The following is a 15,092-nucleotide window of genomic DNA, read 5'->3' as shown; positions in this document are numbered from 1 at the left end:
TTCCGGTCACAACACTAAGTGGGGAAACAAAAATCACATGGATATGCTAGATTCAAATGTACCGACTTTTATTACAACATGAACATTTTATTACATATAACAAAGTTCAACCAAACTACTTTAAAATGCACAATCCGCGTATCGTGCCGGGTTATTATCGACCGCACAAAACTAACACTTCTTTTGTTTTGTTTTTTCAAAATAAAAGGAAATATATAAATATATGACACACTGTAACAACAAGCTACAACAAAGCATAAAGACCAACTGTGTTTGGTGCTGGAAGAGTTGGTTGTATGGTAGATCCTAAATCTTAGTGTTGTAGACATTTTTTTCTATTTCTCATCATTTCATTACAAGCATTGAAGTTTGCTTAGTATTAATAGGATAAGTCAATAAAATATTATCTCTAAACAACTTTATTGAAGTAGGTTCCCTTCAATGTCCACACTACCTCTGGGGGAATTTCAGATTGGCTTATTGAATGATAATGATGATCACTTTAAAACATTTTCTCTTTTACAATTGTCGACACAAGCTGATGGCAGACAGCGTTTCACATTGGTACTGTTTCCTGTGTGCTGCAGGTTACATTTGAAAGACTTGAATGTCGTCATCTCACAAACAGAATAGCTATCTCCATGGTAACACTCTGTATTTACCACTTTCTGTCTTGCACAAATTCCGCGACTATGACACACCCGAGACAGCCTTCAGCTACCCACCAACTGCCCTGGCTTGCCATAGATTAGATGGCCTCACATAGTGCCTGAGACACTCATCATTGCACTTTCTCAGGAGAGGACCAAAATTCCTCAACACATACCTACCACCTGCATGATGGAAGTACAGTATCATAAAATGAATGTCTACATTATACTGTGGAATTTAACTTGAACAAGAAGCATGTCAGAGCCTCACACCCCTCCCTGATAGGTAAATATCATTGTAAATATATGTACTCACATTAAACTTTATTACTATATTTAATCCAACTAAAACTAATCAACAAAATACATTTTCTAATGGTGTTCCAGACTTCATACAGTGAAACATTTACTCCCGCCTGACAGTATTTGGTCTATATTTGTAGACAATCCAGCACCACTCCTGTTCCTTCCATGCTATGAAGAAAATTGCCATTGAGTCAGTTCTCTGGAAATTTGAGCTCTAGCAGGCGAAGACTGTACAAGTAAGGGAGGGAGGAAGGAAGGAAGTGAGAGGTCTGGAGGTGGAACCTTGCAGGATGGGAGGTAGCTGTTGACAAGCCAGAAAACACCACTCACAGTCATTAGATCAGCATTTGTGCAGTGAGGAATGTTCTACTTTATTCAACTTTATAAGCTGTATAATATAGAGCGGGCATCAAATACATTTTCTGTTCTGTTTTTTTTATTGCTTTTTAAGATTTGAGGATTTAAGATAATATTTAAAAGGCCTGTAGTATTTTGACATTAGGGGTGGAGTATTGGTTTTCCTTACTGTAATCAAAGCAGAATACATCTACAGCTTGATGTGTCTCATAAAATGCCCAGTATGACCTGTATACTGATGAAACATTTATTATCTATGTTTTATTAATGTTGAAATTTAAATGAGTCCGTATCGAAGCCATGCCCATATATTTCATATTTCATGTGATTGGATGTGGCTGAACTTCTCCCTTCACTTCCACTGGAAGTAAACCAAAATTAGATTTTTTTCGTTTTTATGCCCAGAATGAACAGGAGGGACGACTACACCAAGAAAAAACACATTTCAATGTTGATATAGGCCCGTGAGTATTGAAAAAAAAAACTGAACCTATACATGTTTTCATAAACAACCACAGACAACAATCCATTTTGGGAGTTCATCATTTTACAATGTGGAATGGAAAAAAAAATTAAATAAGAAAATAGCAAGAGGTTACAACAGTAATTAAATAGCTGTAAGACCAAATAACTAGAAACCAGACCTCCCAGTGGAAACAATCGTTCTTTCCACAGGAAAGGAAAAGGGAGCTGCCTGGTGAGATAAGGTTTTTTTTTAAACTTCCCAGAGAAGTTTTTTTCTGCGTAGGATGATCACACCCCTGCAGTATTCAGTACATGAACTTGATTTTCTTTTTTTGCAGTGCTCCAAGAAATTAATGCTCCTTGCTTAAGGTATGTGCATTACAACAATTTCAACATTTTCAATCTGTTTTCCATTTTAGTGTTGACACTTTGGTTAGATGATTTCTTGTCTAGAGTAAGGGGATGGGCACCGTATTCCCAGGGAGAAAAAAACTGATAAAGGAAGGTTGAAGGCTTGTCTAAACAAATCATTTGTGCAACAAGCCAGACCATCCCAGACATTTCTTATTCAAGTTGGATCCTGAAATGTTTTTCTCTGGTTTCTGGTATAGCAGTCAGTGTGTGAACGGACATAGACAAGAAGAAACCCTTTAAAATGTGGGACACGAGAAAAGCGCTTCTTGCTGCACTCGTGTTCACGGCGCTCTACTACAGCGTAAGTATTATTCATCTTACAAATAACAGTTCACTGTTGTGGTGTTACATGTTGAAAACTCTTCTATTCTAAACAGCATCTTAATTTCCATACCCAAATTAAGGTGGCAGCAGAGCGTGCAACACTACTGGACATGGCCCTAGATGCTGTCGATTACCTGTTCGCCAAATGCCGTAAAGAGGCCATGGAGAAGATTGTCCATTCAGGCCTTTTGAGACAAGAGCTAAACCTCAATACGGGATTCCAGAAAGCATGGAATGGCAGCGCCCAGTGTTCGAAGCTGATCCCTGGGGGAATAAAAGAACATACTGCTGCACTCTTGGCATACGCTAATGGTGATTTTCAGTTTATAAAAACCTTCAACAAAGAAGTGAAGATGATGGGCGGAAATTACAGCACCTATGAAAACAAATTCAATTTCAAAGCTCTTCACTTCCTGCTCATGGATTACATGATGCTGCAGAAGCCAAAGAATTGCGAGACTGCATATGTTTTACCAGAGAACACAGAGTATAAAGCGCAAAAGGGCTCAAAAGTGAGACTTGGAAGGTTCACCACAGCTGAGGTCGACTTCAGCTCGCTGCAGGACTCAGATGATTTGGAAGGAAAAGTCATTTTAAATATCACTTCTTGCTACTTTGTCAAACTGGGGGACAACATTTGCAAGGAGGAAATGGGCAACGTCTTGTTATCTCCGGCTGAAATGTTCACCGTGGAGGGTGTAAACACCAGAAAAGTGGATGATGGGTATTACACCGAGATCGTTTTGAAACCTTCAGGTCTGAGGACCACGCCCAGCTGCCACCTCGTCTCACGGTAAGAGATATTTTCTTCACAAAATGAAATACTCTGATCATCATCAGTCCTATCATGATGAACAAGGAGTAGTCTCTAAATCCTGAGGTTGCACTGAATGTGATTTCTTCATCAAAACGGCCTGAGTGAGCTTTGAATGATAGACACATAATAATAATAATAAATTAAGATTGTTTTGGAGTCAAATACAACCTCTTCACATGTTGTCTTTGTAGCGACTCTGCTACAATGTGGCAGCAACAGGTGCAGCTGTCGGTCCTAATGTCAAATGAAGAACTGAGAAAATGGAAATGGACAGAAAAACTGTCTGTGACATTTGTCATCACAACTGATTAGTTGTTGATTCAATTCAATATCTTATGTTTTCAACTGGGTTTTTTTCAAAATCAACAAGTTTAATGCAGTGAAATTTTTAATTATTTACAGTGAAGGACACAGAAAAAAATCTTTCATGTGAAATACTCAGAAAAGTCGGTCGAAAAAATGATTAATTAGTTAGAAAATGTAATCTTCATGCCAATAGTGAGGCTGAATTGGAGTTTTCAGGGCCTTTAAGATATTTTGATATGAAAACATATGAATCACTCTGTTTGTCTCCTAGGTCCCCAGCTGTCGTCTCCACCCAGTGGCTTGTGTTGGTGCTTGTGGCCTCGTCTCTTTTTTTCTTCATTTGTTGAACAAGAACAAGTAGGATCTGAGATGAGTCATGAAAAGTCAAAGCAGTGCTTTGTTTTGTTTTTTACAGTTGAACAATGAAGAGAACATTTTGCTCTGATGTTTGCCAATTAAGGTGCTTCAAGCTTTTGTAGTTGGCAGCAAAAATATGGTTTTATCATTGTTGTTTAATTACTTGCCACATTTTAAACATCAACTGTGTATTAAGATGGACAATGTGTCACCACTTCCTCTTAGTGTGCACTCGTTCTACCAATCACAAGAAAGTCTGAGCCTCAGTCTCAGTTTCAGCCACTAGGGGGCACTCAAGATATTCAATATATTATGTCATCCACGTCTATGGCCTTAAAATAAAATCCTGTCTTCTTTATGTATATTTGCAAATAAGGCAACATTTACTTTCGTATTTCTAAGAAAAGCCAATTTCTTTTTAATAGATGTGTTTGTCTTTTATACCTTTATTAACAAGTTTACAGATGAGTGAACCCTGGACAGATCGGAACTGTTGCAGTTGTGCTGCAAAATCAGACAGTCTCAGCTGATAACATGAGCTTTTAGATGTATGAGTGGAGCTTTAAAAATATATATTAAAAAATTAACCGGCCGAACAAAAATCCAGCGTGGCCCCTTACGCACTTAATGCTTCCTGCTTCTGATATGAGCCAAAAAAAATCAACGATTGTAAGTCGCTTTGGACAAAAGCGTTAGCAAAATTAATCTAATGCAATGTAATGTCTTGCTTCTTAATTGTTACACTGTATGTATGTTACAGTACTGAACATTGAGCATCTTTTCATGTGTCTTTCATGTGTAACCCAATAATCATCTCCTTTCACATTACACTTTTATCATATAGCAACAAAATTCAGCTTAAACAATAAATATTATTTGTGTCTCTGTTTTAAGTCTGCATCAAATATCAGAATATTACAGCACATACTGTATTCACATTTATCATGTACATAACAATCCACAGATACAAGCACTAAAGCGCAACTCTAAAGTACATTTGAAGATGGCACATGCTATCTCCAACTAACAAAAATGCAAGCAAGCACTTGTGAATTTACATTTGGTCATAAAATGCAGGCAACGTCCAACCAGCTTCAGTTAATATCAGTGTCACAGATTTAAAGGCATTAAATGGTGTGATGGCATTAAATACACAGTATATCTACCACGAGTACAGCATTTAATGAATACACATACTACAAGTACCATGTTATGTAATAGCACGCGAGGATAACATTAAGTAAATGTCAAACGCAGCTTAAACTATATGGTTTATGATGCTGACTAAGCATTTCAATGTATCATATATAATAATATATAAAACATACAAATAGCCCAACCAAAGAAAGTACAGCACATGAGCACATATGTAATTTCCAATCAGGAAAATAGAAAGTATTACAGCAAATTTGTCAATGAGATGCTGTAAACCTTCCAGCAACACAATTTCTAAAAACATTTTTTTTACATACACATTATTTAAATTATGGACGGTTTGAAATAATTTTGGGGGGATTTTGCAGAATTGCCATACATTATTTAGCCAATTTTCACAAATAACCCCACCTACATACATTTTAAGATACAAAATTGCAGTAAAATAAAATGTTGTAATAAAAGCAGCATTTTACAATTAAAAACAAATGAACATTTTAATATAAATTAATCACATTAATACTTGAGTTAAAAGTTAAAAATGTCGAGTTAAAATAAACAAAATTGTTGCTTTAGGGAAAGGTGTTTTCAAAGTCGGGCCCCCGTCAGACTAAAGTTTAGGAAACTGCCCCCTACCCCCTTCCCCTCCTCCAATATGGGAAGTTTAAGGCAAGTTTGCCCTTCTAAGGACTGTGTTATATTTATGAACTCTGAGCAGGTTTATGGCCACTTAATTCAATAGATATCATAGATGTCAGATTGGATTGAACTATGAAAGAGTATGTAACTCTTTTTCTGAATTTTGATAGGTGGCCCAGATTTGACCACACCCATTCCAAAACGTATCATCTCCATTAGTAATCAACAAAAAACACTAGAATCAACATTCATCAAATTGAAATAATGTTTTTATGTTATTTTTAACTGTCAGCATTCAGCTGGAGTGTGTACAGTGGAGACAACTAACTGTCTATTAATAGGCTCAGAGTTGAGTCTTGACCTGTTTCCATTAGAACTAGTGCTCTTGTCTTTGCTGAGGATGCTGGTATCGTTCCGAGAGAGGGTGCACATGCTGCTCTGGTAACCTGGCCGGAGTCTTGTGTTCTGGAGCTCCAGCTCGTCGTAGCTCGAGACGTGGACAAAGGGACACCAGCGGAAAACATGCTTGAAACCGGCCCGGAACCTGTACCCAAACCAAACCCTGACGTGTAATCATGCTGTTGTGAAGACACTTATATATACAGCATTTACACATGTGTCTGTTTTTGGGGTCGTGGCATATTTGTACTCACCTGCTGTTGAGGCAGCAGTAGATGATGGGGTTGTACATGGTGGAGCTCATTGCCAGCCACAGCACTGACAGGTAAACCTGCTGGATGTACTTCCACTTGCTCAGGCGCTTGTTGAGACCCGTCACAATGAAGTAGACATGGTAGGGCAACCAGCACAGGGCAAAGGTCACCACCACAATGATCATCATCTTCACCACCTGCGAGCGGAAAGAGAACAATGCAAGAGTCGTCAGCGGGAGAGACATCGAGCTCAGTGTTTGGGTAAAAACAAAACACTGAGCTGACAGATGCTCAACTAAAACTCTCGGAGAGCTGACAGGTTAATAATTCTAATAATAATTCATTTAAACTTACCCTAACCCTATACTTAAACTTTAAACTTTTAAAAAGAAAATTCCTGGAGAAACAACGCACTCTCTTAACAACATCTCACTGTGACTTTGGAGCTGCCAGGTACTTTTCATGTTCACATTTTTCTCTGAAGTCAGGAGTTTGTTGCCCGTTTCCCCTCATTCTGACAACAATGACGTCGCCAATCGATGAGTCGGGGATGTCTGCCGTATGAAGAGAGGGAAAGGTCAGCGGTGACGCACCAGATCCAGCAGGTTTCAGGTGGGACAGAGGGGAGAGAGAGGAGGCCGCAGATCTCACCAGTGTGTTACAGCACAATGCCGAGCGGCGGGGGGTTAAAAGGAGTAGGCGTTGGAGCATCACACCATCGAGCTCATGTGTGAGACTGTGACGAGAGCGACTTCCTCCTTTTATCTTCGGTCCTGATGGAATCGTGAGCTCGTCGGCCCTCGAATCAAGCACGACATTTGTCTTGCAGCTCTCCTGACACTTATGTATCTCTTTTATCTTTCTCAGCTCAATTTCGCCAGCAATCTCAGTCTCTGAAGATTTATGTTCCTATGAAGCCCCTGAACAGATTGTAAATGGCAAACCTGCACCTGTCGCCATCTCTATTTCTGCGCTCTGAATATGTGCTTGTGTCTCTGGCACAAAAAATGCTAATCCAGTTTAGAGGGGGTGGGAATCTATTCTCAAGTCAGTTGTATTTTGAAGTTTACATTTTTGCTTCCTTCTTTGGCTGCAGTTTGTGGGAAAATCAAGATGTAATTGTCAAGTTTTTTAACAACTGTTTTTTTTTTTTTTACATCATTAACATCCTTTGTCACTGAATACTTTTGCCGCTGAACCTTTGTGTCATCTCTGCATAATCATAATCCGGCATGTTAACCTGCAGTGATTTGTAAAATGCATCAATAAATTGTATTCTTTGGCATTAATCCCGGTGCCGTCTCGATAGATGTTCGTCATGACAGCTGTGATGACCTTAATCCCCGGTTAACCCGACACTCACAGTAGCTGCAGCAGAGCACGCTGTGTAGTCTGGATGAAGATGCCACACGACAGTAAAACAGGTGCCGCCGGATGCTTTTCTCTTTTTCTAGGCAGCAGCTGAAAAAACAAGCTGTGTGCGCCAATAGTGTATATTGATGCATGGCAAAATAAAGTTGTGAATTCCCCTCATAGTACTGAACTAATGTTCTTTGCAGCTCTGCACAGCACATTGTTTCGTTACAATTAACTGTGACCTTCCACCTCAAACTAACTGAATAGAGAAAGTGTAAATATATCTTAAATAAATGTGGCGTTTACCTTCCGTTTGGCTCTGAGCTGTCCGTGGTAGCTATCAGATGTGTCTCCAGGGATCTGCCCTCCCCAGAGGGTCACTCCCACGATGGTATAGGTGATGCTCATCACCGCTAAAGGCAGGACGTAGACCAGAACTGTCACTACGATATGATACCTGCACAAGTAAGCAGACAAAGCACCAGTATATTATCACATAATGACGATGAAGATTGAAGAGAGGCGGAACATACTGTGTAAGGAGTTAAAGATATAATACTGCATGTAACTGTTGCACATTAAATTGTCTGAAAACGACCAGACCAACCTTGTTTAATATTATTTCTCAAATAATATTAAACAAGGTAATGGTCCATTTTGTTTGGTCGCCCGTCAAAGACGTCATATCCTTTTTTTACAATACGGTTTTTAGAGCTTGGTCACTTTTTACTATATATATAAACGGGATAATGGATTTTAGTGTGTGTGGCCCTGTGATAGGCTGGCGTCCTGTCCAGGGTGTACCCCGCCTCTCGCTCAATGTTAGCTGGGATTGGCTCCAGCGACCCCCCGCGACCCTTAAATGGATAAAGCGGTAGACGATGAATGATGAATGAATGAAAATGGATTTTAGTCATCGTAAGGTCTCAATCTAAAGTGCCCATATTATGTTTTTCAGCTTTTCCCCTTTCTTTTATTGTGTCAAAGGTCGGCTCAGCGTGGGCCAAGATATGGGACAAGAAATGTGTACTTTCAACATTGCAGCATGTATCTAACCTAATCTAGTAGACGCCAAATTAAAATGATGTACCTGTTAATGGCCAAAGTATAAGAAACATGATTTCACATCTTTGACATGACAGTGATGATGAAGCCTGAAATGAGCAACAATAAAGGGGGTCATCAGCGTGTCGGTGTTCTCACATGAAGGGGTCGGCGGCCATGCGGGGCCAGGCCACGTAGCAGAGCGTCCTGTGGGGCAGAGCTCGGGTGGTGGAGAAGTAGCAGAGAGGGAAGGCCAGAACCACGGCCAGACTCCAGATGCAGACGATGACTCCCATGGTGGCCTTGGCTGACAGGCGAGGTTTCAGGGGGTGGATTATGGCCATGTACCTATATACGGGGGGGGGGGGGGGGGCGAATACCAGCAAATGCAGAAAAAAAAGAAGCATTTTCTGTTTGTTGTGCTTGATGAAGTTCTGTGTCATGAGCAATGGGTGTTTATCGAAATTATTTATAACTGGCATCTAGTAGAATAGGTCACAGTAACTGTATCTGTCAAGTTCAAAGCTTTTCAACAAATGGGGTCAGTGGTTAAAGAAAACAATGAAACATTTTTTTTTAATATATCCCAATACTGACAGGCTCTATTAATTATCATTATCATTGCTGATTCTTGCTAAGCTATTCTGCAGTAAAAAGTGCTCATTGGATGCTCTCATCAGCTGGCATTTCTTTTATTTAACTGGTTGATAAATAAAATGATGAAATTATGCATTGGGCTCAGGTTTTGAAGTTTCTTGACCGCATTTGCAGTATAAACCAACATTTAAAAAAAGGAATAGAAACTTTTTCACTATAAAAGAACATTACATGTACTGTATGTGAAATATGTTTTACAACTGTTTTTACTCCAACGTTTAAATAAGAAAGAAACCCAAATTTCTGAATTTGTTTGGATGCAATACTGTGAAATGTAAATTGTATTTTAATTTGAATGATCTGGAAGGATGGAGCCACTTTAATAGGAAAAGGAGAAAAAAAACGACATTATTACAGTGGGAAAACATATTTTCCAAAGAAACACTGGGTGACATCCACTTCTTCTCCACTCTCCACAACTCACCTGTCGATGGATATCGCCGTCATGGAGTAGATGCTGGCGAACACGGCGGTGACGGGGAAGAAGTTGTGGAACCTGCAGTACACCTCCCCGAAGTACCACTCTCCGTGAGCCGCGTACACGAAGTTGATGAGCGTGTTGAACGCCGCCATGGACGCGTCGCACAACGCCAAGTTCAGCAGGAAATAGTTGGTCACCGTCCTCATCCGCCGGTGCGCCAGGATGATCCAGGTCACGATCAGGTTCCCGAAAACGGCCACGGCGAGCACGGCGCTGTACGCCAGCGCCCAGAGCGCGACGCGCCACGCCGGCTGCACGAACTGGTTGGTCAGATTCCTGGTGGAGTTGGCTCCGTCCCGTTCAGAGGCCATTCCTCAAGAGTCCCCCCCCCCCCCCCCCGGCCGTCCCCCGCCCCGGGCCGTCGGACCTGCGTCAGTGCGCGCGGGCCGGCGGGCGCCTCTGATGGGCGAACATTACGCGCAAAGAGTGTGACCAGGGAGACGAGGCGCGCGAGTGGTGCTGATGCAGCCACTCCCTGTCATCACCCACAGAGATGCAGCAGAGGTTCAAAACTTGTCAAATCAGTTCATCAGTTTCAACCTTCCAGTCAAAATATTAAAAAAAAAAAAAAAATCTGCTAAGCTGGTATGAGCTATTATGAAACAAAATGAAAGGAGAATGATGAGAACCAAGCTGGCGTGGCTCATAGATGTGAAATGACTCATTCCATGACATTTATATGACATTCAACCTGACATCCAAACCTTGATCAACAGGTGTGTATCATGGATCATGTGTTCGCTTCCTCTCCTAATGATGATGTTGACTCCAAAATGTCCAACCCTTTTTTAAGCCAGAGATAGAATGTCCTGCATTGGCACACTGTGGGAAGCCTTTGGATCAGTGTGAGTGCGATACAGTTAATCCTCAATAGATGTGAGATGAAAAGAAAAGCTTATGAGCTTTTGGCTTCAGGAGTCTGTGAATGTTTGTCTGCAATAGGACGGATCAAGTCAGGCCATGAAGTGTTGAACGAGTAAAAGTCTTTTGCTCACTATTTTTCAAACCTTATTTCAGTGTTAAGTTCAGGACGAAATCCTCCCACTGAGTAGATGGTCTCCAGTTTACTACAGAATATCCAGAATTTGTTTTCTCCCTTTTTGAAATTTTTGAATGTACAGCATGTATAACTGAAAAGATCTCTGATCTACCTAAAATGTTACACACACAGAAATCATCTTTTTGGGGTTTTAATTAAAGAGCACTGGGACACGTTGACCTATAAGGTATCGTTTTATCTTTATAGTTTATTGATTTGCATAGACCTTCTTGAGCAATTTACTCTGCTCAGCTCACTTTTTTATTTGGGACATTTTGAATTGTTATTAACCCTGTGGTTATACACAGAACATACTTTTTCTTACAGTTACATATATATAGCTATACATCATGTAGAGACAAATGAAAGGCATTTCTTTCTGAAGCAGTGATTTACAAACCTTCACTGAAAAAGGCAAAAACAAGATATGATCATTTTCAAGTAGACTGTTTTGCATAGTTGTTGTTTTCGGCTGCATTTGTATGTATGAATAATAAAACAAGATTTTGGAACCTTAACATATCATAAATCATAAATGTATATAATAATATTTTTAATATTTCAGAATCTTCTTCTTTTTTTGCATTGTGGTTCTCTGGTAGTTATATATTTTCATATTTTATATATTACTTTTTGCTCACATTTACAACTGTGTCAATGTTGAAAACAAGATACCGTGCATGTTGGGCAAGGACAGTTAAAAAGCTGCTGAGCAACGACAAAGTCAAAAAGCATATCAAATCAGCAAAGGTGAACCTAAAATCATTGGTTCAATCACTAAAAACACCACAGAGATCCAACTTCAGATGCTATAATCCATACAGAAAACACCTCATTAGAGTCTTTTACTCCTGCTGAGCTCGACTGCCAATTACCTGAACGTGCACCCGCCGCTGTGCTGCGTGTTTTTAATGAACTGCATTGTGCAATGTGTTGTTTCACTTCTAAACTCTTTCTCCTCAGCCACGGCGTGCACGGTTTGGAATCCCCAACAAGTAAAACATAGAAGTAGACTGGTAGATTCTGAGTTAATGGGTCATTACAGCACACAAACATTTACAAGTAGTACACACTGAGACCACAGGAAGGTCAAAAAGTCTGTTTCCTCTCAGCAAGACCTCATTACCCAGAGGCCACCTCTTTTGGGCCACTCCCCATCTCAAATGTCACTGCTCCAATCTCGTCTAAACCCGCCCTGTCCTAAATACTAAAAAAGGTCACGAGCTGTTCAGCAACAAACGATAATATCATTAGCTGCATTCAAGAAACTATTTCCTTTTATATTTTTATGAATAATTCAGGTATCGTTGGATCACAAGGGGGGTGAAGGGCAGGGGCGATGAGTGTGTCTCTTTGTCTGGTGTCTGAGCTGTGTGTAACGGTAATACGCGACTGATCTGTGCAAAAGACAATAACAGTGAATTTGACCGTCAAGAGAGGTTCCGTACAGTGGTGCAGTCAAGTCAAATCACAATCATTCTACATCCTAAATAAGCATATGAAAATATAGATTATATTCTGCCTATTCCTGAAATGACTTGGATGTAATTGTTCACAATTTAGTTTTGTCTTTACTAGAAACAAAGCTCTGAAAGATGGTTGGTCTGTTCGTGTCTCAGCAGCAGCAACCGTTTCACATTGGCGCAGTTTTATTATTGCATATAAGAAACTCTTCCTCAGTGAGATGCCAAACAGACAGGCATGAAACCCCTCTGCAAAGTCCACGGTCCATATAACTACAACAACAGTAATCTGTATTCACGAAACCTAGTTTAAAACAAATGTATTTATTTTGAAAATATTTATTAATTTCAGAGCTGTGTTTTTCATGAAATGCTGAGGCAGAAAAATACTTAATAGTAAGTATAATTTTAGATTAAACAAATTGTTTCCGACCTTTATTCACTATCTACTTTGGGCCTATGATAAACTAGACATTACAATATTTATTTGGCTAGAGAACAAGTTTTTTTTACATTACTTTTACTTAAGTAAACATGAATACATCTTTCACAACTGCACATTCGGAGAGATTTTAAGATAAATCAATAAGATATACTCAATTTTCCTGGATCATGTTGAACCAAAGTGATCTCAAAGCAAGCCTCCAAACTTCGAGGGAACAGCAATAATCATAAAAATGCTTGGTTTTAGTTCAATAATTATTTGCAGAATTTGACGCTGCCCCCTGGTGGCGTCAGAATGGTATGGCTCAGATGTTGGGATACCGACAATAATTGCGCTGCACAAAATTTCTGCAATAATGTCTCTTGTCTATCTTAGCTCAGTCTGTTAAACAATGCTGGAGGGAGGGTTGATATGTGGGTTTTAAATACATACAGTAATGGAAATGAAAACCAAACCCAAAAGATTTTACAAAAGATAAAATACAAAACATACAAAATCACCAATACAATTTATGTATTAGAGTTACAATAGTAGATTCAGTCCTGAGTCCTGTTTCTTATTCCCTTTTGGCACTACAAAATAAATCTGGTAAGCCTCTATAATGTTGTAATTTCTGCATTTATTGTTGGGATTGAGAGCTCATGCTTGTGTTTGTATAGTGACGAACAATATGTTAATATGTGTGAGTTACATGTTTACTTACAATGATTGTACGGCGAGGTCAGTCCCTGCCAGCATAAATTTAATGACTTGCACTGGTAAACAAAAAAACAAAAGCATGATAGTTGTTATCTGAGTCTTTCCTTGAGTTGCACCAAGGCTATTAAATTCATTAAGCCATTTTAAAAGTCAACAGCCTGTAGCTTATTTACTGAACTGTCCTTCAACTACAATTATTTGTGTTCAGGAAGTGGTCGGTGCAATCATTCCCCGGAGGACAATTGTTCAAATAAGAACTGGAAAAACCTCTTTAACCGCTCCTAAATTGTTATATACTGTTAACATTTGCATGCAAAGTTTATTTAAAGGTTAACAAACCTACTGGGAACCTAACGACTCACTCTCTGTCCTCCGGGAAGACTTCTGCACTTTTCACCCCAGTTTCTGACCAGGCGCTGAACTTCGTCAATCTTTACTTTTTAATTTGCGGGCTCGATCAAAGGTTAAATGCGAGATATTTGCACAACAGAAAGAAAATACAAGTATAGTAACAGTAGCTTATGATACTCAGTCAAATATCAACACATTAAGTCCAATCAATTAAAATAAAAAGAAGCGGAGAACAAACCCAAATCAGGCAATGCTAAACTTTTAATATTGTAATAATGCCATTTCATAGTGATGTTATATGAAATACGGTCATATAGGATTTTCAGACCATATTCTTGTTAACCTTGACCATTGACCAATCGGCTCCAAAAGTTAAATTACCTCCCAAAATTACGGCCTCCGTGCATACTGTAAGGAACTGAACTGAAACCGAGGGAAGGAGAGAATAAGGGACTGAGTGAGTGAGTGAGAGTGCGATAGAAGCTTATGATCAAGTGTCTAATCTGACAGGATTACATGTCTATATGGAGTTTAGGACTCTCTTTTAGAGAGAGAGAGAGATAGAAGGAAGACACCAGAAAGCTCATGGGGAGGGGAATGACGAGAAAGATGTGAGGTCATTAATTTTTTTAACATTTACTAGGTAAGTGATTCTTCTCTCCCAAGTGGCACACAGGATGTACGTGCGGGACAGGACCAGAGAGAAGAAAAAAAACCTACATTCTGCTACACTGATTTTATATTGTTTGTTTTGGAATGAACTGAAATGAAATGAAGTGAAAACAGGTCGAGAACCAGAGATGAGTTAGAGAAAGATAAAGTTTGTGTTGTTTTGAGTGGGACTTATTTTTGCCGCTGATTTGCAACGGCACTCACTTGGCACAATAAAGGTTGTATAAGATGAGCAGTTTTCAGACATGAACTGCGGAACATGTCCGGAAAATTGCTGTTCGGATATGAATAATGCAGCAGGAGTCAGACGCGCTCACAACAGCAGGGACATTTCAGGAACATTCAGGCGACGCCTGGCTATAGAGCTCCCACTCACTCACCACCAATTGCTGTATTCTCACATGGGCTCTCTCTGACTTCGGACTTCGGACTTTCCGGAAAT

General features: G+C 39.6%; 2 protein-coding genes across 2 annotated transcripts; one reads left to right on the top strand and one right to left on the bottom strand.

Annotated features, from left to right (window-relative positions):
* The first annotated feature begins 2,010 nt into the window (after positions 1-2,010).
* si:ch211-145b13.6 (GPI-linked NAD(P)(+)--arginine ADP-ribosyltransferase 1) lies at positions 2,011-4,889 on the top strand. Its single transcript, XM_035636321.1, has 4 exons — positions 2,011-2,147; positions 2,390-2,493; positions 2,597-3,309; positions 3,911-4,889. The coding sequence occupies exons 2-4, from the start codon at positions 2,434-2,436 to the stop codon at positions 3,984-3,986; spliced, it is 849 nt and encodes a 282-aa protein (XP_035492214.1). The 5' UTR covers positions 2,011-2,147; positions 2,390-2,433; the 3' UTR covers positions 3,987-4,889.
* Positions 4,423-10,319, bottom strand: tacr3l (tachykinin receptor 3-like). The gene is made up of 5 exons (XM_035636316.2): positions 9,925-10,319; positions 9,003-9,191; positions 8,106-8,256; positions 6,444-6,640; positions 4,423-6,334 (listed from the first exon to the last, which is right to left on the bottom strand). The coding sequence occupies exons 1-5, from the start codon at positions 10,290-10,292 to the stop codon at positions 6,079-6,081; spliced, it is 1,161 nt and encodes a 386-aa protein (XP_035492209.1). The 5' UTR covers positions 10,293-10,319; the 3' UTR covers positions 4,423-6,078.
* Positions 10,320-15,092: the final 4,773 nt, after the last annotated feature.

Source organism: Scophthalmus maximus, chromosome 8 (assembly GCF_022379125.1).
Source record: "Scophthalmus maximus strain ysfricsl-2021 chromosome 8, ASM2237912v1, whole genome shotgun sequence".
NCBI lineage: Eukaryota > Metazoa > Chordata > Actinopteri > Pleuronectiformes > Scophthalmidae > Scophthalmus > Scophthalmus maximus.
This window is presented reverse-complemented; position numbering and strand designations above follow the sequence as displayed.

Bases quoted from the DNA above. Each gene is read 5' to 3' on its own strand.
- si:ch211-145b13.6 (XM_035636321.1), top strand. From the start codon at position 2,434: ATGTGGGACACGAGAAAAGCGCTTCTTGCTGCACTCGTGTTCACGGCG. The intron at 2,494-2,596 runs GTAAGTATTATT...ACCCAAATTAAG, and splicing joins TCACGGCGCTCTACTACAGC to GTGGCAGCAGAGCGTGCAAC. The intron at 3,310-3,910 runs GTAAGAGATATT...TTTGTCTCCTAG, and splicing joins AGCTGCCACCTCGTCTCACG to GTCCCCAGCTGTCGTCTCCA.
- tacr3l (XM_035636316.2), bottom strand. From the start codon at position 10,292: ATGGCCTCTGAACGGGACGGAGCCAACTCCACCAGGAATCTGACCAAC. The intron at 8,257-9,002 runs GTGAGAACACCG...TTACTTGTGCAG, and splicing joins ATGGCCGCCGACCCCTTCAT to GTATCATATCGTAGTGACAG. The intron at 6,641-8,105 runs GTAAACGCCACA...TTCCGCTCGCAG, and splicing joins AGCTCAGAGCCAAACGGAAG to GTGGTGAAGATGATGATCAT.